Here is a 24,082-nt window from a genome sequence, read left to right on the forward strand (position 1 = left end):
AAAAAAAAAAAAAAGACTATGGACATATGAGAACTTGTACTGTAACATCATGTAACTCAGTTGTGTCCCAAATTTTCTGATCAAGGAGATTATGGAGCCAAACAGCAAAGTGACTGATGCTGTAGAGTGTGCCTAAGGAGTGTCACATGGAGAGAAAACATTGTGTCAGGCTGTCACAGGAGCAAATTGGCCAAGCAATGGCCGTGACTCATCCACATGGGTGACACTGACAAAGGATCTGCAATCTGAGGTACAGGGTCTCAAGATAAATCCTGAGGGGATTTCACTGACCTTATCAGATCCAAAGCTACAACTCTTGTTGCATAGGTCTTGCTTTGTCTTGGTCTTAACCATCCAGCAGAGAAGTATAAAAATGAAGTATAATGGGGCCGGGGAGATGGCTCAGTAAGATAAGCACTTCCCTGGCAAGTGCAAGGGCTTGAGTTCAATCCCCAGTTCTTCAAAAAAACAAACAAACAAACAAACAAACAAAAAAAAAAAAACAAAAAACAAAAAAACGAAGTATAAGAAGTAAAGCCATGCTGTTATGTTGAGCTGTAGGGGACTCAGGTCAACAACTTCTGACATTGCCAGTGAAGCAGAGGACCCAATACTATTATGGACTACTGGAATATTTTGCTGAGTTAATACACCTATAATGTTTAAATGATGGAACTAAACAAAAAAGGGGGATATAGAAGAATGACCATTTTGTATCTGTGTATTCAAAATGGGTAGGATAGATATATAGCTACAATGTCTTAATTCAATGAATAGAGGGATTTTTTTCTAAGAGTGTTTGTAAGTAGGATATCATGTCTGCATCTTGTACAACAAATAGCCACTAGGAAGACAGTATGCAATGTGTTAATTATTGAAACTGTCCTATCAATTTGATTTGAAACTGTCTCATTGCTATTTGTTTCTCAATAAAATTATGGAAAAGAAATAAATTAAATCTGAAAAAAATCACTTTAATGAGAAAAAACGGTAAAATAGCAATGAAAAAGTTTCAAAACAGCTTAGTAGTACATTTTCAATAATTAAAACATTGCATATTGTTGTCTTCATATTAATTATTTAGAAGACAAGATGCAGACCTGATATCTTGTCTAAAAAGAATACTAATACAAACCTTTCTTCTCAGTGGACTAAGAGAAAGTAGACATATATCTATTCTAACTATTATATATATATATATATATATGTATATGTGTATATAAATTTTTTTCACAACAAAATGGTCCTTTATTTGTATCTCCCCTTTTGTTGTGTTTTGTCAGAGATGAGTGTCCCACTGCAGTTAGAGTAGCTGTATTTGGCGAAGTGTTTAAAGGACCTTTTCATACTTGATGCCACACCAAAGATTGTAGGTGCCTGAATTCAGCAAAATAACCAAATATAGACCAATAGTCCATAATAGCAGTGAGTTATCAGCACAACTGGCAATTGTCTGAAGTTGTTGAATTGAGCCTTTTACAACTCAGCATGTTAAAACTTTATTGTGACACTATTGATATCCATAGTGATCACATTAGTCAGGGGGAATTTGTACCTGTATATAATACATCTTGATTTTCTCCATACCCCTGCTTCAACCCTTCTTCTGCTATCATTTGCAAGACTGTGTTTTCATTTTTGTTCTATTCTTTTTTCCTTCTATATCCCCCTTTCTTCTTGAACATTTTGATCCTACTTCCCAATATCTATCATTCATTTTGGTTGTTATTTATCATGTGAATTTTTCAACATGTGTGTTTGGCTCATTTCACTTAAAGTATGGCCTCAAGGTACATCCATTTACATAACAATATCTCAAGTGCATCCTTCTTGATGGCAAATTAGTGCTCCACTGTATATGAAAATCACAGTCTCTTTGTGTATTTAAGCATCTGAGCTGTTTCTAAGATTTAGCTATTTCAAATTGTGCTGCTATAAATCTGAGCGGACATGTACTTCTCTGGAATGATGCTTTTAACTCTTTTGGGAATATGTAGAAAATGGAAACAGCTGGGTCAAATGGGACTTCTAGTTTCAGTTTTTTGAAAATCTCCATAGTGATTTGCAAAGTGGTTGTACAGTTTACACTCCCAAAAGAGTTCCTTTTACCCACAGACCCACGAGCATTTGTTGTGGGTTGGCTTCTTGATAATAGCTATTCTTTCTGGAGAGAAATGGGGCCTCTGTGCTGTTTTAATTTCCATTTCTCAAATGGTGTTAAACTTTTTTTCTTCCACTTGTTTGCTATTTGTATGTCTTTATCTGAGGAGAGTGTATTCATTTCAGATGTCCAGTTTTGGATTGTTTCTTTAACTTGGGGAGAAGGTTCCAATTTTTTGAGATTTTTATATATAGATATTAGCGCTTTGTCTGGGGAATACATATTGAAAATAATTTTTTCATTCTCATTTGAAGAATTGCTCTTCAGTCTGTTGGTGGTTTCTTTTGCTGTGCAAAAGCTTTTTAATTTAATATGATCCCAGCTGTTGATTGTTTGCAACATTTCCTGTGTGATGGAAATTTTGTTTATGAAGTCTTTACCTATACCTATATCTTCAAGAATTTTATCTATTTTATCTTTCAGCAGATTAAGTGTTTCTGTTTTAATATTTATATTTTTGATATGTTTCAATTTTACTTTAGTGCATGGTGAGAGATATGGGTCTAATTTTAACATGTAGCATATAGAAACTGAGTTCTCTCAGCATCATTTATTAAGGGCTATTTTTCATCCAGTGGAGGTATTTGAACAGTTTGTCAAAGAGAAAATGACTGAGAATGTTTGGTGTTATTTCTGCATCCTCTATTATTTTGTACTGATTCTCAGGACTGTTTTTTTGTTTTTGTTTTTGTTTTTTTGTTTTGTTTTGTTTTTTTTTTGTCTGACAATCCAGGCTGTTATTATTATGGTAGCTTTTTTTGGGTGTTATGCTCCTTACTTGACTTTGTTGCCCAGAATTGCTTTTGACATTTTAGGTCTCTCCTGGTTCCAAATGAATTTTAGAATTTTTTTCTCCAGTTCTGTGAACTAGTGGTATTTTGATTGGGATTGTCTTACCTCTGTATAATGGTTTTGCAATACTGCCATTTTCACTAGATTGGCTCTGTTTATCCTAGAAAACTGGCTATTTTTTCATTTTATAATATCTCATTTGATCTAATTTTTCAAAGTACTATATTTTAAAGTGTGTAGGTCTTTCACTTCCTTTGTAGATTGATTCCTAGGTATTTCATTTTTCTTGATGTCATTGTGAGAGTTATGATTTTTTTAATTTTTCTCTCAGTGAGTTTGTTATTTGTGCACAAGAATGCTATTAATTTTTGAGTGTTGATTTTTTTATTTTGTTATTGAATTTACTTCTTACATCTAGAAGTCTTTTGGTGAAGGTGTCTGTATAGAGTATTATGTCATCTGTAAATAATGTTAATTTAACTTCTTCCCATCCTTAATCCTACTATTTTTATCTTTTCTAATTTTTTCTCTTGTCAAATTGCTTTGGCTAATGTTTCCAGGACTATATTGAATAGCAGTATTGATAGTGGGCATCCTTGTCTTGTTCCTTATTTTAGAGGGAAAGTTTTCTAGTTTTAATCATTTAGTACGATGTTGAGTATTGGTTTGTCATAGATGGCTCTTATCAGATGGAGATAAAGACTTTTTATTCCAATTTCTTGTAGGATTTTCATTATGTGCATTTACTGAAATGATCATGTGGTTTTTGCTCTTACTTTGGTTAATGTGATGTGTAATATTTATACATTACTAGTATCCAGTTGTCAATACTAGTCTTTTTTCTGAAGAACAACTGGCAAAAAGTTTTCCCACTCTGTGGGTTGTCTTTTTTCTTTGCGGGTAATTTGGTTTCCTGTGTAAATGCTATTTAATAAGATGAAGTTCCAGTTATTGATTTTTTGTGATAATTTCTGTATAATCAACATTTTGTTCATAAAATCTTTGTCTGCATCTTCTACCTTCCAGCATTCTACCTATTCTATCTTCCAGAAGATTTAGTGTCTTTTTTAATATTGAGATATTTAATCCATTTTTATTTTAGTTTAGTGCTCGGTGACAGCCATTAATCTAGCTTTAATATTTGGCATGTAGAAAGTTAGTTTTTCCTGCATCATTTTTTAAAGAGGCTGACTTTCTTCCAGTGAATGTGTTTGGCCCATTTGTCAAAGATAAGATGGATCAATGCCTCTGGAATTGTTTCTGCTTCTTTTAATCTCTCCCACTGATCCTCAGGTCTGGTGTTTTTTTTCCAGTACCAGTCTGTCTTTATCACAATAGCTCTGTAGCATAATTTCAAGTCAGGGATTGTGATGCTCTCTGACTTGCTTTTGTTGCACAGAATTCCTTTTGCTATGCTAGGTCTCTGTTGGTTCCAAGTGAATTTTCAAAACGTTTTGTCTAGTTCTGTGAGTTATATTAATGGTATTTTGATTGGGATTACATTAAATCTGTGTAGTAATTTTGGCAGTATCATCATTTTTACCATGTTATTTTTTTCTATCCTAGAGCAAGGGATATATTTTTTTCTGATATCCTTTTCAATCTCCTATTTTAGAGTACTGTAATGTTCTTTTTTTGAAGTGAAAAATAATTCTAGTTTACCTTGTCTAATTAGCAGACACTGTATGCTAAACTAAAGATACAAGTTTACACAAAAATATATGATTATTGTATTTAATAGTCAGTATTTCATAGTCAATACTACAGATACATAGTTCAGATATTTACATCTACTAAAAAACACAGAATGAATAAATTTTAGGATATCTCCTTCTGGCATTATTTTCCACTATTTTCTGGAAAATTTATTAAATATTGACATCAAAATTTTCATATTATTGGGGCCGGGGATATGGCTCAGTGGAATAAGCGCTTCCCTGGCAAGCGCAAGGGCCTGAGTTCAATTCCTGGTTCCAAAAAAAAAAAAAAAAAAAAAATTCATATTATTTGTACAGGTCTCTACTACATAAGCAACTTTTACAGTAAAACCTCTTAGAGTTTTAAAATATGTGCATAGAATTTCTCCCTAGTGTGGCTTGTTTCATGTATTTGGCTGTACCCATGTACACTGAACACTGTCCTGCATTGCCTCAGTACATAGACTTTCTTCCCAGTGTGACTTCATTCATGTATTTTACATTAATTGTATATACAGAAAAATTTCCCACACTGCTAACATACATAGGATACCTTCCCTTCTGACTATTTTCATGTAGTTTATAACTGTGCTCAGTGAATGTTTTTCCATGTTTGCTTATGCTCGTAGGATCTCTTACCAGTGTGCGTTCTTCTGTGTCTATGAAATGGGGACTTAATAGCAGTTTTTTTTTCCACATTGGTTACATGTAAAGGTTTTTTCCCTTGTGTGAGTTATTTCATGTATGTGACAATATTTGTATGTAGCAGATGCTTTACCATATTGTTTACACACATAAAGTTTCTTCCATGTGACTTCTTTCGTGTATTTTATACCAACTCGGAGTGCTGAATGCTTTCCCACACTGCTTGCACACGTAAGGTTTCTCTCCACTGTAATTTTTTCATGTATTTGACAATAACTGTGTGTAGTGAATGCTTTTCCACATTGTTTATATATATGGTTTCTCTCCAGTGTGAGGCACTCAGATATTGATTTTATACCCCCTCATATTTTATACATCACTAGAAAAGAAATCCAGGCAATTAAATTATGAGCAGTAAAGATAAACAATCATCTTTAAAAACAATGCTTTTCTTTCCAAAATCCAAAATTCCCATGGAATCTGTACTAATCTCAAATGTTCTTCCATCTCCAAAGCTGGCCAATTAAAACTGCGTATTTGGGATCTGGGAGCCAGCCCATGAGTGAGAAGCTGGGCATTTACTTGCTATGTAGTCTTCACCCTCATCCTTGGGGCCGGGCTGTAAAACACTCTGTAAGCTCTGGCCACTCGATTGATCTCTTCTTTTGTGCCAGTCAAGCCAACCAGGTTGGGAGAAAATTCTTTCACATAACTTGCAATGGCTTCTTTTGTGTTCCTTTCTGGATCAATGGTGATGAAAAGTGGAGTTAAATTTGGGAGTGGAATACTATTTCATCCATGACTTCAATCATTTTTTCTAGTTCTTCTGAACAGATATCAGGACAATGTGTGAAGCCAAAATAAATCAATACACACTCGCCCAGGTAATCCTTGTTAGCTTTGGGCTCTCTGGTATGGGTTGTTAGGGAAAATGGTCCCCCAAGTAAAGGCTTCCCGCTGCTTCCATGCTGTTCCTTCTCCAGCTTTTCTGTCTTTTCCTTCTTGAAGTACTTCATGCCAGCCATTAAGGCCCCTCTAATAGCAAATGTGATTGCTAAAGACTTCCAGGAAACAGACCCAGGCTTTTAGGGGTTCGTGGGGTCTCTGTGACCCTTATGCTCGGGCCCTGATGACTCTGGGGGTGGTGGCAGCCCTGTGTTGAAGGCCTGGCTTCCGAGGCAGGCGCAGAGGCTCTCTGAGACCTGCTGCCCCACATAGAACTTCCTCAGCAAGACCTTTGCAGTCCTCTCACTGGGCTCAGGAGCCAGAGTCCAAGAGGGAGACACCAAAGTTGCTTCGTGGGAGCCTGCACCAACCCAGCCACGAGCCTGAGCTGACCGAACCTTCTTTTGTTTTTTTAAATTAATATCACATCTGGTCTGCCTCCCTTGGATTCCTCTCAAACTTCCTAACACAATCAATCCCCTGCTCAGATTGGAGCTCTTCAATATATCTTCACAGACTGAATACATCTGTCAACAACGCTTCCCTCTTAGAAATGCAAAATACCCTACAGGTTTTCAGAATTTGTGTTTTCTTCTTAATATTGCTTTATATTTTTTATGCTTACTAAAATAATCATGGATTACTTTTTTCCATAATTTTATTGAGAAATACATAGCAATGAAACAGTTTCACATCAAATTGGTAGGACAGTTTCAATAATTAACACATTGCATACATTCTTCCTAGTGGTTAATTGCTGTACAAGATGCAGACATGATATCCTATTTACAAACACCATTAGAACAAATCCCTCTATTCATTAAGAGAATGTAACTATATATTTATGCTAACCACTTTGAATACACAGATACAAAATGGACATTCATCTGTATCCCCTTTTTTGGTTAAGTTCTGTTATTTGAATACTCTTCTTTTGTAATATTCAAAGTATCAAGAAACGGCTAATAACAAATGCTAGCTGGGCTGTGGGGAAAAGGGGAGAGTAGTTGTGTTGAGGCAGCTGCATTAAATAGAAATATTATAGGCAGTCAGACAGAGCTGAGCCCTTGAAGGAGATAACACAGAAGACAAGATACCTTACTACTGTGGGAGGGACAGATGCTCCCGCTGCCGTGGGCCAGACCTAAAGACCAAAGATAAACAAATGCCGACCTCCCTAAAGATTGGCATCCAAGATTGATCACCTTGAGGGAGCCAGAAGAATCATTAATCCTTCAGCTGCTGGATGGCTACCTGGTAAAGTCCTGTTCTACATTCATGCCCACTTGCTACATGACTCGCTTCCCCATTTGGTCCTGAACTTAATCAATTTTACCTGAGTAGTGATGCTTGTAATCTCATTGGGTGATCGTAGTCTTGTCCCACCCTACATCCACCTAAGCAGGTTCCCATTTTCTCCACCTTAGCCCCTCATGGTTTGCTTCCTGGGGACTACCTGCTCGGGGGCTCCCCTCCTGTCCCTCTCTCTGACAGGAGCTTTCTTTCCCTTAATAAATATATTCTGCTCATAATCTTGGTTTATTCCTAAAATTCATCCTTTGGTTTTAGAGAACATGAACTCATGCAGGTCAGGTCAGGAGATTGTTTTTCCCTATGTCACTTGGAGGTTCCCTATATGGTTTGGACGTCACCCACCCGAGATCAGTTTTTCTCCCTGTATCAGTTGGAGGGACAGTCTGGTGCCTAGTTCTGTTAATGTGTTGGAGGGATTGTAGTCTGGTGCATCTACTGTAGAAATAAGTGTGATTACTCAGAAAACTAGTATTAAAGGCCTCATTTGACTCAACCTTTCCCCTTCTGGATATCTTCCTGGAAGAATTAAAGGCATCATACCAGAGTGATATGTGCATACCGACGTTTATAGCAGCACAGTTTGTAACAGATAAATCTGAGACGCAACCTAAATACCCCAATGAATGGATAAAAAGATGTACTCTTTATATAATGGGGTGTTATTTAGCCTTAAAGAATGATAAAATTGAGACTTTGTAGCTAAATGAATGGTTTTTGAGACCATAATCATAAGAGAAATAATTTAGAGATATATGTATAAATATCACATTATCTCCGTGAGAAACTGAAATGGTATATTACAACCAAAATATCCAATAAGTATTTTGAAATAGGAAGAAATTATTCAAAGTGGAATGGGAAATAGGGAAGATGGAGAAGGAAAGAAGAAAGGAAAGACAGGCTGGGGAGATAGCTCAGTAGAATAAGCACCTGCCTGGCAAGCACAAAGGCCTGAGTTAAATTCTCCATTCGGAGGCAGCGGGGAAGAAAGGAAAGAAAAAAATGAGAAAAGAAGGATACAAAGCAGCAGAGGGGAAGGGGGTTTGAAAGGAGGGCATGACAATGGGAGAAAAAAGAATCATGATATAACATATACAGATACAAATTCTTTATAAAAATGCAACCATTATGTATATCTTATTTTTATTGTACCAATAATCATAAAAGTAAGCATTCAAAAGAAAGAAAGAAAGAAAGAAAGAAGAAAGAAAGAAAGAAAGAAAGAAAGAAAGAAAGAAAGAAAGAAAGAAAGAAAGAAAACAACCAGTAACAAATTCTGGAGGATCTTTGGGGTAAGAGGAACCCTTCTCCACTGTTAGTGGGAGTGTAGACTGGTGCAACCACTGTGGAAATCAGTGTGGATATTCCTCAAAAAACTAGGATTAGAGTTTGCTTCTGACATAGCTATTCTCCTTCTGAGTATCTTCCTGGAAGTATTAAAAACACCATAATACAGTGCTGTATGTACATGCATTTTTATAGCATCACAGTTTGTAATAGCTAAGTATTGGAAATAAGCCAGATGCTCATTAACTGAGGAACGATAAAAAGATGCAGTTTTTTTTATACAATGGAGTGCTACTCAGCAATGAAGAAGGATAAACTTGAGACATTTATAGCTAAATGGATGGACTTGAAGCCATACTGTTGTTTGAAATAAATTGGACACAATATGTGTAAATATTCATCTCCCTAGTATAAGAAACTGAAAGAGAAAATGAGCAGAATATACAATAGATATTGTGAAATGGGAAGAAACTGTTCAAACGAAAGAGGAACTAGAGAGAGGAAGTGGGGGGGACAAAGGATGAGGGAAAAATGATAAAGGATAAAATGGAAACAAAGCTTTGTAAATAGGGAGGAAGATGGGTTGAAGGGAGGGGAGGGGATTGGGGAAAAAAGAGGAATCAAAATACATCAGATCCAGGTACAAATTCTCTCTAATGAATATGATTGTTACACATATATAAATTGTACCAATAAACTGAAAAAAAAGAGAAATGACTACTTCTCAGAGATATCTTTTAGATGTAGCTAGTTTTTGGCTGAGTCAGTCCCCAGATCCTGTCTCTTCAATTTGTCAGGGATGCGAGGTTGCTGCCTGTTTGGCCTAGCACCCAGGTCAGCCCACCACACAGTTCTTTAGCACTGGAGTATGGTCTTTTGTGACTCCAAGACAATCTCAGTACTAGCATACAAGGAAGAACAGCTGATCACAACAGTATGACACTTTCACTAAAGTAGTACAGTCAGTAACAATACCACCAAGGGGAGTCTAAAAATTGACAAAGTGTGATAACTTAATTTTCCACCTTCACCATAAGATTTATGGATATATTACAAAATCTAAAACAAATCAGGAAATTATATATAGTGTCTATCACCTCAACAGAACAATTTACCCTCTGAGGAGAAAATTTAAAACGGTAAGTGAAAAAAATGGGAAAATAAAAGAAAGATTAGAAGCAAGCTAGAGGACAAAGGGCGATTACGAAAGCTTTGGGAAACTGGGGAAGAAGAAAGAACAGAAAAAAAGAAGGAGAAAACAAAAGCAAGAACAAAACAAAATATAAAAACTGAATATTGTTCACACTTATGAAAAATGAAAAGCAAGCAATCAAGAAATAAAGCAGTAAACACGAGGATCACTATGAGTCTGATCTAGTAATGAGACCCTGAACACCCTGTAGACCCTTCCCTAAAACACACACACACACAAAATGTTATCACACTGTATTTATTCATCATTAAATGTTAGTTGTTGTTGAAAAAGAAATAAAGCAAAGGAATCCAAAGCAGAGGAGGAGAGAACTCAGGGTGCTTTTCTGTTGGCAGTGTTGGACAACAGAGCGGACAGAGCCCAGATCCATGCTGTGTGCTCACAATGAGCCTGCACTGGTATTGGGGTAGTTTGCTGGATACTCCCAGGAAGTGTACAGTAAAACATGGTGCTGATTCTGAGGCTTTCAACTGCATAGAAGTTCAGGCTGATCGTGGCCTCTGGTTGTGGGGTCAGGGCCTAAGTCTTCAGCCTCCTGCACTCTAGGTTTCTCTTGCAACCTGACCTCAGCTCCCTGTCTCTGGACATCCCCATGGTTGTCCCTCTGCTAAGTCACTGTGCCCCTGAGATGACACTATCCCACAGATGCCCCAAATTCTGGGTTCTGTTGGTGTCTCTCTGAACAGTACCTGGCCCAGCCCTGCTCCATGGGATAATGCAAATGTTTGGGCTGGAGTCCCTGACTAGCTCTTGCAGAGCATCGACTGCTCCGTTACATGGGTGCGTTTCTCCCTGGATGCCCCTGGGTAACCTGCCCTCGGCGTATCTCTGTAGAGTCGAGTCTCCTCACTCACTGTGAGCCAGGAGCTGGGGGAAAAGTGCAGTTTGCTCTTCATTTTTCTGCATTGTGGTCTGTCTCTTCACGTTCCTTGTGGGCTCTAATCTTCTCTTCACATTCTTCCTGTGTCAGACGGACCTGCCTCCTTCATTTTTTTCCTTCAAATTGGTACACTCCAGTGGCTGGATTCTGAATTGCAGAGAGTGGTTTTGCTGCTGTTTGCTGCTCTGCCATCTTCCTGGATGTTCCTACTTCTTGTTTCCATCAGTTTGACTTTTTCAGATTCCACATGTAAATGTGACCATGTAGTATGTATCTTTTTCTCTCTGGCTTATTTAATTTAGCGTGCTGTCCTTGAGGTTCACCCACACTGTTAAAAATAATAGAATTTGTTTTCTTGTTTAAGGTTGTTGCTGGTCGCTTAGGCTGATTTCTTCTCTTGGCTGTAGGGAACATTGCTGCAATTTACACGAGAATACAGATGTCTGTTTGAGATACAATATCATCTTCTTTGTACCTATGCTGAGAAGTGGGATTGTGGCATCATATGAAAATTCCATTTAAAGTGTCAAATAGATGTTAAAAATTTAAAAAGAAATGTTTGTTTTCTTATATTGAATGTAGAAGAAAACTTATTTATTAGAACAGTATTTCTAAAGTGAGTGCTGTTTTGTTTCTTCTAAATTCCCCCTTGAGACTGAAAGGCTTCTTTCCCTTGGAATTGGCTTTGGTGATAAACGCTATGCAATCGAATTTTACTGTCCTTCCTACAGGGAATTTGCCTTCAACAGTTAGTGCAGGAGTACGTAGGGCTGCTCTAGTTTGGGCCAACTCTGAGAGCTTTTGTAGCTTCAGAACTCTCTAAGTGTAAGGGTGCAGGCTTTCTTATGACTGAATAATAGTCCATCTCTTAAAACTGCTTTATTTCTTTTTTTTTTCAAAGTTTTATTGATAAACAGATAGCAATGAGACAGTTTCAAATCCAATCAGAAGTACAGTTTCAAAAAATAATACACTGCATATATTCTTCTTAGTGGTTAATTGCTGTACAAGAAGTGGACTTGTGATCCTATTTACAAACACCATTAGAACAAATCATTCTATTCATTAAGAGAATGCAACTATATATCTATCCCAACCACTTGGAATACACAAATACAAAATGGACATTCATCGGTATACCCCATTTTTTCTAAGTTCCGTTATTGAATATTATAGGTGTGTAAACTCAGCAAAATATTCTAAAAGAGTCCAGTAGCCCACAATAGCATTGGGTCTCCTGTTTAACTGGCAATGTCAGAAATTATTGACCTGAGTCCCCCACAGCTCAACATAACAGCATGGCTTTACTTCCTATATTTCGTCTTCATACTTTTCTACTGGATGGTTAAGACCAAGGTAAAGCAGGACCTATGCAACAAGAGTTGTAGCTTTTTGGTCTGAGAAGGTCAGTGAAATGCCCTCAGGATTTATCCTGAGATCCTGTACCTCAGATTGTAGAACCTGTGTCAGTGCAGCCATGTGGATGAGTCACGGCCATTGCTCGGCCAATAAAACTGCTTTAATTCTTGAATCACCTTACACAGTTCTTTAAATTACTATTGCAATTTCAATCTGTTTATACGTTTCTTCTGCCTTATATGCCTCATATCTCTTATGCCCCTTCTTAGAAGTAGTGTTGGCATTGCCATGGCTTCTTACACCTTTTCTTCATACTTCTACTTGCCATACTGAAGTATCTGCCTAAAAATGTTCTCTTAAATGGTATTGACAGCCTGCAGTAGCAATCATTGTCATACTTTGCTCACAGCTTAATTGTAAAAGTTTAAGAATAATTTTTATTACCTTATAAGTTCCCCTTGTGTAGTCCTATGTTCTTAGTTTGCCTAATAACAACTATTGTTACATCATTATAGGAACCCTTTTATTCACATCCTGGGTTGACTCTGTGGTTTCATGGATTCCTTGGTTTTCTATTTTCTGATTTAACAACCTCACTTTATTGGGTTCTATCTTGATAAACTTCCAATAAAAATAAGTGTAGTCATGCTGGCCTTGCCCCTGGGGCATGCTGAGACCGTGACTGAGACTGGCTGTGGTGGCACAGGCCTGCAATCCAAGCGCTTGGGAGGCTGAGAACAGGAGGATCACTACAAGTCCAATCTGTGTCGTGAGACCCTGTATTCTAAATATATAAAAATAATTTGAAAAGAAAAAAAATAGTGTAGTAGGTAAATTGAATATCTTTTCATATGTATTTTTACTTTTTCTCTATGCTTGTGATTTTTGAAGTACATATGCTTATTAATTTAAAATAATTATTCTTTAGAACTCCAAGATTTTTCTCTTTATCTTAATGACTGAAGCACTAGAAGTCTGACTTTTGCTTGTTGTATATTTTGCTTTGCTTTTCCTCAGCAGAATTTAGAGTGTTCCCTCAATCTGTGAAGTTGGAAAAATTTTAAAATGTTATCTTTACCCATGATTCCTTTTTAAAATTAATTTTGCTACATACCTGGTAGTCCCATTCTATATGAATAATTAAATTCTCTGAATTTGGAAAATTTTTCCTTCCTATATTTTAGGAAAAATTCTTTCATTTTGTTTCCCTATTTTTTGTCGCTTAATATTGAATTTCTTCCATCTATTCTCTGTGTCTTAATACTATGTGTGACACTTTCTTGTCTTTAGATTTCAGAGAGTTTTTTTTATTACCTTTCCTGGTCTTATTTACCACCCTACTTTTTTGAAGGGATATAATAGCTTTTCAATTCTAAGATTGCTAGTTAAAAAGACTTTAAATAACTTGTTGATTTTCATATGAACTTTCTCTACTAAATCTTTTTCTTTTTTTTTTCTGCATTTAGAGCAGGTTCTACAGCATGTCCAGGGTCTCACTACATAGATCAGACTTGTAGTGATTCTCCTGTTTATAGCCTCCCAAATACTGGGATTATGGGTGCTCGCCACCACGCCCAGTCTCAATCACTGTCTCATTGCACCCCAGGGGCAGGGCCAGCATGGCACATGGGTGATCGAACCCCGGCCTCTGTGTTTTGCCTAAGCAGGAGCTTTGTCTTCTGAGCTATTAGGCTGGCCATCTTTCTACTAAATCTTTCGCTACTAAAGTTTTCATTTTACTTCTCAGTTCTTTCTTTTTGGAAGATTTTGTCAAACATTTGCTCTGCCCTTTCAACCTTGTATTTACCATGTACCATCTTATTTGCATTTCAAGAAATACATTTCTTTAAGGATTATAGTTTGGACATGGAGTTTCAGTCCCTGTTGTGGTACTATGGGGTGGTAGAATTTTTAAGAAGAGAGGTCTTTAGGTAACTGGGAGGTATGCCCAAAAGGATTGTGGGATTTTCATGTCTTCTTTTTATTTCCTCTTTTGCCTTCAGGCCATGAGGTAACTAGTTTTGCTGGGCCATCTACTCCCACCGTGTTGTCTTACCACAGGTCCCAAAATTAGGACTACTTGGTCATGCACTGGCAGCAATGTCGTTGTCACAACTAAGATTAGGTAAATAATTCCTTCATACAGTCAATATCAATTTTTCTAATTGCCTTTTAAGGATTTTCAACAGTTTTTTAAATTAACAATTGTTTTGTGTAAATATAAAAATAAAAAAAATCCAAGATTTGATTATTACATAAATTTTTAAAAATAGTTTCTCCTTTCCTTTTTTTCCTCTTTCCATCTTTTATCCATTCTTTTATTCTTCCCTTCACTTATTTCTTTCTGTCCTTTTCCCCTGTTCATCCTTCTCCTTTTCTTTCCATCCTTCCAAACTTTCTTCTTGTTGGGATATGTGGGAGGGCAAGATGAAGCCTCATTTCCTTTTTAAAATTTTTTTTATTATTTTATTTTATTGAGAAACAAATAGAAATAAGACAGTTTCAAAACTGACTAGTAGGGCAGTTTCAATAATTAATACATTGTACATTGCTATTTTCTTAGTGGTTATCAATAGTACAAGATGCAGACAGGATATCCTGTCCAAACACTATTAGTACAAATCTTTCTTCTCCTTGAATTGAGCGAAAGTAGCTGTATATCTATCCTAACTATTCTGCATATACAGATACAAAATGGTCCTTTGTATCCCCTTTTTTTTATTTAGTCCTGTCAGGAATGGGTATTCCATTGGCATCTAAATACTATAAGTGTGTGAATTCAGTAAAACAATCCAACACAGTCCAGCAGTCCACAATAGTACTGGGTTAACCACAGAAGTTGTTGATTAGAGACTTTCAGAACTCAGCATATTAATATGACTTTACTTTATATACCTCGTTTTTATACTTTTCTGCTGGATGGTTAAGACCAAGATAAAGCAAGTCCTATATAACAAGAAATGTAACTTTTGTATCTGATGAGGTCAGTCAAGTCCCCTCAGGATTTATTCTGTAACCCTGTACCACAATTTGCAGATCCTTTGTCAGTGTCAGCCCTGTGGATGAGTCACAGCCATTGATTGACCCATTTGCTCTCTGTGAAAGCCTGAGAGAATGTTTTCTCTCCAGGTGACTCTCCTTAGGCACAGTCTACGTCATCAATCACATTCCTCTGTGGTTCCATAACCTCCTTGATCAGAAGATTTGGGACACAATTGAGTTACATGATGTTATAGTATAGGTTCTCCTATGTCCTGAGTCTTCACTGACCTTGAAAGGCTAGAATCAAAACGTTGGCTGTCCTTGTAGAGCTTCTATTTCTCTAATTTTTGGTCTGCAAACTTACATTTTTAACCCTCCAGAAGAGAAGTTGATTATTACCCTACAACATATGCAGTTGGGTTTAACTTCACTATCTGAATATCAAACATCTTAGGTATGACATGCAACAGGTATTTTTCATCAAGTATTGATATATTAAACATTAAGTCCCTACAGAATATGGAGATAAAAATTAAAAAAATGAAAAATATTTAAAGAATATGAATAAACAATTGCACATTTTTATACAGAAATTTAGAAATCTAACCATATACAGCATTGTAGCAGGACAGTCCAGTGACATTTTTTTTTTCTTGTGTTAAGACTAGTTATAAAACACTCAGTCCTGGATTTAGAATTAGGTCCTTCATACTAAACCATGCTGCATCAATTACTGTGTTAATGTTTTGCGTATTTCCCCCTAATTTCATTTTGAGCTCACTTCTGACATGGACAGAAATAACTTCCATAGATTTTTCAAGTTATATAATAACATCCTAAATCTACTGCATGGACTCAGTAGTTGCACAGCAGGGATATTAATTATTTCTTAAACAGCTTCAAAGGCAAATGTCTCCAACTTAGGTGCTACACACTCTCAAGAGTGAGATTCTAGATTTATTAGAGAGTCAGAGAGCGCTATCTGCTGGTCCATTTCCTCTGGAAAGGTTTCCAGTAGGTGACAGTGAATCCAGTGGACACAGAACACATGCACTGCTACATTATGCCAGCCGTGTTGTCCCTCCTAGGATTTCTCTCCCACAGGTTCATGCTTTCCTTAGCTAGGAGAGGGAGGGGCATAGGGATGGTCATATATGGGTATATTCCTGCTCCCAGGACACACACAGATTCACAGAGGATTCAGTGAACCCACCTTGGGATTATCTATCAGAGATTTCATGTAACCATAGTCACCCCACTGGCTGCAGCATTCTTGGTGACACAGGGACATCACTGTGATCTCTAGCATGGCTAGGAGATGAGGTAGACTGCATCTATACTTCTTTTAAATATGCATGTGTGTGGTTTTTACCATCATTCTTTTTTCTCTTGTCATTAATCTTAAGAAATATGTACTTACTTATTGTCAGATACCTGTGTACTACTGTCTTGTCCTAATATTTTTCTGACTTTCATTTGTTTTCCTGCCTTGAGAATTCTTATTTATTCAGTATGAGATTGGGAGAGGAGAGTTTCTACTGTCATCATGTATTCTTTATAAATTTAAAGTTTCGAGAGGAAAGTTTTTATACCAAAATTTTTATTTTTGGCAACTTTTAGAGTCAAGGATCTTTTTCCTTAATGTATTTTTGCTTTGCTTTAAAAAGTTACGAGTATAGAGTTATTTACAGTTTTCTTCTCCTTTAAGAGGTGTACACCAAGATGAGAGAGAATATTATTTTTATTGCTGTTTGAAATGGAGGTGGGTAGCCGTGGTCAAAGCTGGGAACAAGTAGGAGAGAAAAATGGTAAGCTTGGCTAAGGCATCAAACTACTGTCATGATATACTTGGCTCCTTTGATGTTACTGAGCATCAGAGATGACCCAAAGAATGTGATTTTTATGAGCCTGGAACATAAGGGTTTCTGATTCTTAGCCATGGTCCTAGTGACCTTGAGATGAAAGGAAAAAATTCAACAAAGACCTCGTAAAGGGGGATTTATTGCTCCCACAGGAATGCTGGATCAGAGTCACTGAGGAATGGGTGGCTGGGTCAGTTATCTCAGGGATGCTATAGAAGGAAAAAGGAAATAATCAAGAGGTCATGGGGAGAACTTTGAGGGTACATGAGCTCAGAGGGTATATAGCACCTTGGGGTCTAACGAAGAGGTGAGAAGTGAGCATTTAGAGAAAATACAGAATATGATGGAGTATGCTAGAAGTGAGTGCCAGACCATCTAGTGCTCCCAGTTTTCAGCTCTTGCAGATGGGAAGTGTACCTGCAATAAAAGAGACAAGATATCAATGGGTACCCAGGGCTCCTGCACTGCTCATGTCACTCTACAATTTCCATGCAATGTTTTAACTAAATCTATATCGTTAATCATATCCTCCTTTCTTTCTGTAGTGGATTCATTACTCATAAATAGAAAATCTTACCTTTCTTTGTTACTCACAAAGGCCCTAGGTGTTGGGAGGCACCACCTGAGCGCAGGCCTCTGATGATGAAGACGGTCCCCACCATGATGCCCACAAGCCCCACAATCAATCCAAGGGCACAGACTACAGTCTCAGTCAGTTCTGACATCGGTGCTGGAATCTCAGGTTCTGTAAAGTTGAAGTTGTTGAGGTCAGAATAAGTAGTATTCTTGTACATACATGTAAGATTGGGTTGGGGTGGAGGTCTGGGAGTTGGTTCTCCAAATAGTTGGGGCATTAGTCTTAGGGAAGAGCATCAAGACTATCATTTTGAACCTTTTAAAGGTGGAAAACAAGTTTTAGGCTTGACAGAGAACAAGAAGGAATTCCAAAAGGGTGGAGCTCTACATACCCCAGTGTTTCAGAAGAGGCTTGCCCAGGCCCCAGTGCTCCACTTTGCAGTCGTAAATGTCATCCGCTGAAGGAATGAAGGTGAGGTACGCGATCTTGTGGAAGGAGTGATCAGTCTTGGACAGGAAGCTGGTCTCAGAAACACCTTCTGTAACTGAGCGCCCATTGCTCAGCCACGTGATGTTGATCACGGGAGGGAAGATGTTGTCCACAACACAGATGAGGGTGTTGGGCTCACCCAGCACCACTGGATGTTTGGGAAACACAGTCACCTCTGGAACTTCTGTGGGGAGGAAATAACCCTCATATGAGTGTCTAATGCGAATTGCTTTTCCCTGACATTCTGCTCTGAATCCTTTCAAGCAACATTTGCTCACATGATAGTCAAATTTGCTTCCTTTCTGCTTGGGAGCTAGTATACATAGTTTCCACTGTATCCCTAGGCCCTTCCCCCAATGGGCACACAGATGTCTGTGGGACCCTTTTTAGAAACATGGAGGAATGCATTAGGGGAGTAAGGCTCTTTGGGTTACATAGAAGAATGTGATCTGTTAGATGAGTAAAGATTAAAGTTCAGAGGGCTGACCAAATAGCTCAGCAGATTAAAGTGCCTGCAAGCAGGCGCAGGGGTGGGAGGTTTGATCCCTGGGCCCACTGTGCTAGCCCCACCCTCCGGGCTCACTGAGATGGCAATTGAGACTGGGCGTGGTGGTGTGCCCCTGTAATCCCAGCTCTTGGGCGGCTATAAACACACAGATCACTACCAGTCTGATCTAGTAGTGAGACCCTGATCACCCTGTAGACCCTTCCCTAAAAAAAAAAGTTCAGCAATTAGCATGAGAAGATCTGGGAGCACCATGAGAAAGAGAGAGTGTATAGAGTAATAAAGTATGTCTATCACCAGAAAGGAACAGAGTGAAACTTGGGATGACAGGATAGATTTAATAAAGAGAAGCAGTACAGTGAACACATACCATTGGTAGCTGGAGTAGAATTGGATCTTTTAGTCAGGACAGCCAAGTTGTGTTTTGTTGTAGCTATTTCTGTCAGTCCACCTTGTGGGTCAAATCCTGTGAATTCAGTAAACAAAGGAAGCCTCCAAATGGTCTGCTTCTTCCCCTGGTCCACATAGAGCTGTTCATCGCCATCGAGTTCGAAGGTGTACTGACCAGATTCCCCATAGGACTGGAACATGGCCAAGCCAAAGGCAGCAACATGGTCAGCTGATGAATATAGGTGAATAGCAGAAAGGTGGAAAATGGAGAGAGAAAGAACACTGTTAAACAGTGACAGAAAAAAATGAAATTTCCAAATGTCATGGACTTCATTTTTGGTACAGCTGCTGGACAAAATGCCTACTAGAGGCTTCCTCCACCCCAGTGCTAGCAGTCATTTGGTTACCATCCAGTCCGCCATTTGCACTCCGCTGTATTCTCGATGGGGGCAGAAGTCATGTGATTAATGACTAACATTTCCTGAGTGCCTTTTTCAGTGTCTGGTACATCATAGGCTGAAGGTAAATGATGCAACTGAATGCAAGAAAGAATAAACACTTTTTTTGTGTGTGGGAATTGGTCCTTAAAAACTGTAATTTACTTTCCTCTGATTCATACTTTATATCCATAAATTCTCTCACCAATTGGTAAATCTGTGACACTTCCTTCCCCCTTGGAGCTATCCTAGAACAGGAGATTTTTCTACATAAGCATCCTTTGCATTTTTAAAGGTGCCCATATAGAATTTCATTATTTTAGGAGCTTCCTCTAACTATTAGAGGGCATAAGAAGGAGCATAACACGAATAGTGATATTATAAAGTACATAAAAATAATGCTTATAAGGTTTTGTTAAGAATAGTAATTTTCAAAGAAGAATAACTAATACTTTTTCTAGAATAAAAAAGGAAGTTGTATTAGTTTTTGGATTTTTCACATTCCCCATTTTCCTTTTCTTTTGAAAGAAGTTATTAGACGTTTCCTTTTCTTCTAAGTTAAAACTTACATTCTCTTTCAGACTCAAAGTAGATTGAAATCCTTGTCCTCAAACAGACGCAGGCTGGGGATGCACCCAGCATGGCAGCCAGTGCAGTACGACTGGGCCCAAGTGCACCTAACAGGAGACTGTTTCTATCAAGATACCCACGAGCATTTTGACATTCTATTCTTTTCCTTCTTTATTTCCTGAGCATCACCAAGCACCAGACATATTGGAAACATGGAGTGAAATATCAGTCAAGCCTGGCATCTGCTGTCGAGGAGCTTGCTGAACAGCAGGAAAGATGGGCGAGTAAATGAGCAAACACACGTCCTGAGCTGAGCTACGTGATGAGGGCCTTAACTGTGGTCTGCCAGTCAAGCTGAAAGACATCAACCTTGCTTGCTGCCTGCTTTTTGCAAGATTTGTGCCTCTTTTATCCTTGGAATAAAGTTTTCTTTGGTGGTGCTATGGGTGTTTCTGCAGACCTCTACTTCCTTCCAAAGGCTTCTGTTTGGTTACCAGTGTTTTGGCTAAATCTTATTAATATGTTTCCAACAAAATTATGACTTCCAGCCCCTCTCTCCCAGTGTCTTGTTTTCCAAGTCTGTCTGTTCCTCTTCTCTCTCACTCCCTTCCTTCCTCAGTGTGAACATTTTGGTCCATCTGGAACAACAGGCCTCCCAACAAATCCTTCTTATCTTTGCAATACATCATCCTGACTTCTTTCCCAAATGTGCATGCACTGACCATTCCCTCGCCTGGCCCCTGTCCTGTGCTGCAAGCACTGCTGGTGGACAGCACACTGCTGTGCTGATGGACACGAGTCGCTTTCATGGTTTCAGCCTCAGAGGGTCCAGGCCCTGTTCAACAACGACCTTTCTGCTTCCTGCACCCCACTGTGCTTCCATCCCAGTCTGTGAACCCTCTGGGGGCACATAGCCTGGGTTTCCACTTTTTACACCCTAAACTTAGCTTACTGTGTATTCAAAACCATGTACAGAAGACCATGTGTCATTTTTGAGAACAGCAGAGACTTGGGAGAAATTTTTAGGTACACGGAGAGCAGAGCAATGTGAAAGTCAGTGTCAGTGATGAGCAGGGCTGCAGCGTAACTTGTGAACAGCACCCTTCGTGGTGTTTTCAGCCTCCTCCTCTAGAAAAACCCCCAAAAGCATATTTTATGTATAAACACAAATACAGGCTGAGTTTACATTTTCTTAGGCCATTAAACTTCAATTTTTTCTTTTTGTTTCAAGAGAAATTAAAACATTTTCATGCAGCCCTATAGTACTGTGAGTACCTGCACAGTGCCACCCTTACCGACGGGTAGGTTGAACCTCCTTGGGACGCTCAGGTACGATGCAGAAGAAAGAAGATGGGGACAAAGTAGCCAAGCGCTCTGAGAAGCAGGTGAAGCTTCTACCCCGAGCAATATTTTATTTTTAATTTTATTTATTTGTGTGTGTGTGTGTGTGTGTGTGTGTGTGTGCGTGTGTGGCCAGCTCAGCCCACCAGGGGGCGGGGCTGGCTGGCATGTGGTGCTGGGGGATTGAACCGTGGTCCCTGTGCTTTGCTAAGCTTGTTCTAAGTAGGTGCTTTAGACCACTGAGCCATCTCACCAGCCCCCTACCCCAAGCAATATTAAAATGGAAACACAGTGGTTAATAAAGTTGTTCAATCCCTTTCACTTCCTGTTTTAAATACTTGACTGTTCATGTGTAGATTTTACAGATCTCCTATTCATGTCTGTAAAACAGCAGGCAGTCAGGGGCAGGTGCTGAAAGAGGGATGAAAAACTGTATGAAGGGAAGGTGGAAAGGGTGGGCAACAAAGGCAGGGGCCATGGGGTCAAAAAGCCAGTGCTGCCCATTGTCCATTCCTAGGACTTCATCGGATGGACTGGAGAACAGGTAACTTGAGTTGATAACTTCAGAATAAGATAATTAACCTAATTATTCCTCATAAAGTTCTTAATTTTAAATATTCTTTACTTTTTAAGAAGAAAATATTATTAGCTGAACCTCCAAATAAGTTAACATTTATGTTTTCACTATCCATGAAACACGCCTTTCTATTTTTATGCTTATCTTTGAAGTGTCTCGTATCAAATAACATTAAGCAGGACCTCGAGACCAAAACGAGGATGGTAAGGCATTTTAACCTGCTTCTCACCCCACCTGCCTCCAGCATAGAAACGTGTAGATCTGAGGCCAAGGAAAGGTCACTGTCAGGAGAATCACTACGAGACGGATCTGTGGAGGGAGACCCTGCAGACCCTGTACTGAAAGGAAAAAAAAAAAAAAAGTAGCCAGGGGCCAGCCAAATAGCTCAGCGGATTAAAGCACCTGCAAGCAGGCACAGGCAAAAGGGATTTGATCCCCGCAGGGCGTGCTGAGATGGCGATTGAGACTGGGTGTGGTGGCGCTCCTGTAATCCCAGCACTTGGGAGGTTGTGAACAGAAGAATCGCTACAAATCCGATCTAGTAGTGAGACCCTGAACACCCTGTAGACCCTTCCCTAAAATACAGGAAAAGCTCACAGGACTAAAGCGCCTGCTCAGGCAGCCACAGGGACTGCGGTTCGATTCCTGGCACCACATGCCACGCTGGCCCTGCCCCCGGGTGAGCTGAGACAGCGCCTGAGCCTGGACGTGCTGGTGCGTGCCTGTAATCCCAGCGCTTGGGAGGCTGAAAACGGAAGAACCAGTGCGAGCCCAATCTGTGTAATGATGCCCTGTAGAGCCTCTAGTAAAGTCACTTTTCTTTATGTGTGTCCATACGGTATGCACAGTGCGTGGAACTGTTTTCCCAAAGATGTACCGCAGAGGCGTACAGGAAAAGCTTCAGCTGGGTGTGGCGGCGCTCCCTGTAATCAAGGCACTAGGGAGACTGAGGCAGGAGGATTAGTGTGAGTTCAAGGCCAGCCCGGGCTACCTAAACGTGTTGGAGCCCATCCTGCACTACACGGGGTGGGGGTGGGAGACCCTGTCACAAACAAACACCCAACGCCCTTCCCACCAAAGCTTCAAAAATTGTTCAGAGAAATTGGAGAGTTCACGCATTTTTAGCGCGAGACATAGTGCACGCGGGGAAACGTCCTTACTCTGTGAGAGCACCCCGACCCGGTGGCAGAGACCTCTACGCTACATTCGCTGTGCCCAACACTGGAACCGAGGGCTGGGTGACCTGTGCAGCCCAGTGAGCCACGACAGTGCTTCGGGCTCTGCTGCCCTGAAGGAAGGACGGCACAACTTTTCAATCTTCTGATGCTGAGAAGCCCCTTGAAAAGTTCCTGCTCTGCTGGAATTTAACTCTGCTCCCTGCCTTGTTTACTGTTTTCGGGCTCCAGGGGACGAACCTCCCTCAGCCGTGCACTCACCCTTGATGTCTTCACCTCCACAAAGGCTCATCAAGGCGGTTACAGCAAAGACCTCGAGAACTAGAGCTCTGGTTAGAATCATCCTCTTCTCAGGGTGGTCTCAGCCGTCGCTGTTCTGAATTACACAGCAATTGGGAGAACTGAGCCAAGGAAATCTAGAAACACCCAAATCAAACCCACCAGCAAGAGTTTTTGGCCAATCAGAATAATCGCTGGTGATGACGCTTAAGTTGCCAGGTGCAGAGTTTGTACAGAGAGGCCTAAAGGACAGAGGGGAATCCCCAGCTTGTGACGCAGCCTCCGCTCAGCGTGGACTCAGGCAGAGCTCTGTGAATGCTGGGAGGATTCCAGGCGGACTCTTCTCTCATATGCGCATGTCTGTTAGTAGGAAGGGGGTGGGAATGGCCGAGTAGCCTTGTAGATAGATAATGTTCTAAATAATGCGGTGTCCTTTGGGAATTTCTGGGTTACAACCTGTAGAAATGCTTTCCTAAATTGATTCCCTCTCCTAGAAATCCTTACCAGTCCCTGCCATCATCCATCTTTCTCTGATTTCCACACATAGATCTTTCTTTTATCTTGCTAACAGAATTCTCCACATTTTGAGCTGACCCACTGCTTAG

At 39.4% G+C, this 24,082-nt stretch overlaps 1 protein-coding gene and 1 pseudogene across 2 annotated transcripts; both read right to left on the reverse strand.

Moving 5' to 3' along the window:
* Positions 1 to 1,267: 1,267 nt before the first annotated feature.
* Positions 1,268 to 23,611, reverse strand: LOC101593233 (SLA class II histocompatibility antigen, DQ haplotype D alpha chain-like). Of its 2 annotated transcripts, XM_023721201.1 has the most exons (6): positions 23,460 to 23,611; positions 19,079 to 19,327; positions 18,106 to 18,387; positions 17,721 to 17,882; positions 7,305 to 7,314; positions 1,268 to 1,278 (listed from the first exon to the last, which is right to left on the reverse strand). In XM_023721201.1, exons 1-4 carry the CDS (start codon positions 23,539 to 23,541, stop codon positions 17,728 to 17,730), a joined length of 768 nt encoding a protein of 255 aa, XP_023576969.1. In that variant the 5' UTR covers positions 23,542 to 23,611; the 3' UTR covers positions 1,268 to 1,278; positions 7,305 to 7,314; positions 17,721 to 17,727. The 2 variants fall into 2 exon arrangements, with proteins under 2 accessions (XP_023576969.1, XP_004624318.1); XM_004624261.2 differs by lacking the exons at positions 1,268 to 1,278; positions 7,305 to 7,314 and adding an exon at positions 16,999 to 17,554 and having other exon boundaries at positions 17,715 to 17,882.
* LOC101560125 lies at positions 5,819 to 16,584 on the reverse strand (annotated as a pseudogene).
* Positions 23,612 to 24,082: the final 471 nt, after the last annotated feature.

Source organism: Octodon degus, unplaced genomic scaffold (assembly GCF_000260255.1).
Source record: "Octodon degus isolate 3935 unplaced genomic scaffold, OctDeg1.0 scaffold00005, whole genome shotgun sequence".
In the NCBI taxonomy this organism is placed as follows: Eukaryota; Metazoa; Chordata; class Mammalia; order Rodentia; family Octodontidae; genus Octodon; species Octodon degus.

What these genes read in the sequence shown, in the direction of transcription:
- LOC101593233 (XM_023721201.1), bottom strand. Translation starts at nt 23,541, where the DNA reads ATGATTCTAACCAGAGCTCTAGTTCTCGAGGTCTTTGCTGTAACCGCC. An exon ending in TGGAGGTGAAGACATCAAGG is followed by an intron (nt 19,328 to 23,459) that starts GTGAGTGCACGG and finishes TATATTCATCAG; the next exon opens with CTGACCATGTTGCTGCCTTT. An exon ending in GCCTCTTCTGAAACACTGGG is followed by an intron (nt 17,883 to 18,105) that starts GTATGTAGAGCT and finishes TCAACTTTACAG; the next exon opens with AACCTGAGATTCCAGCACCG.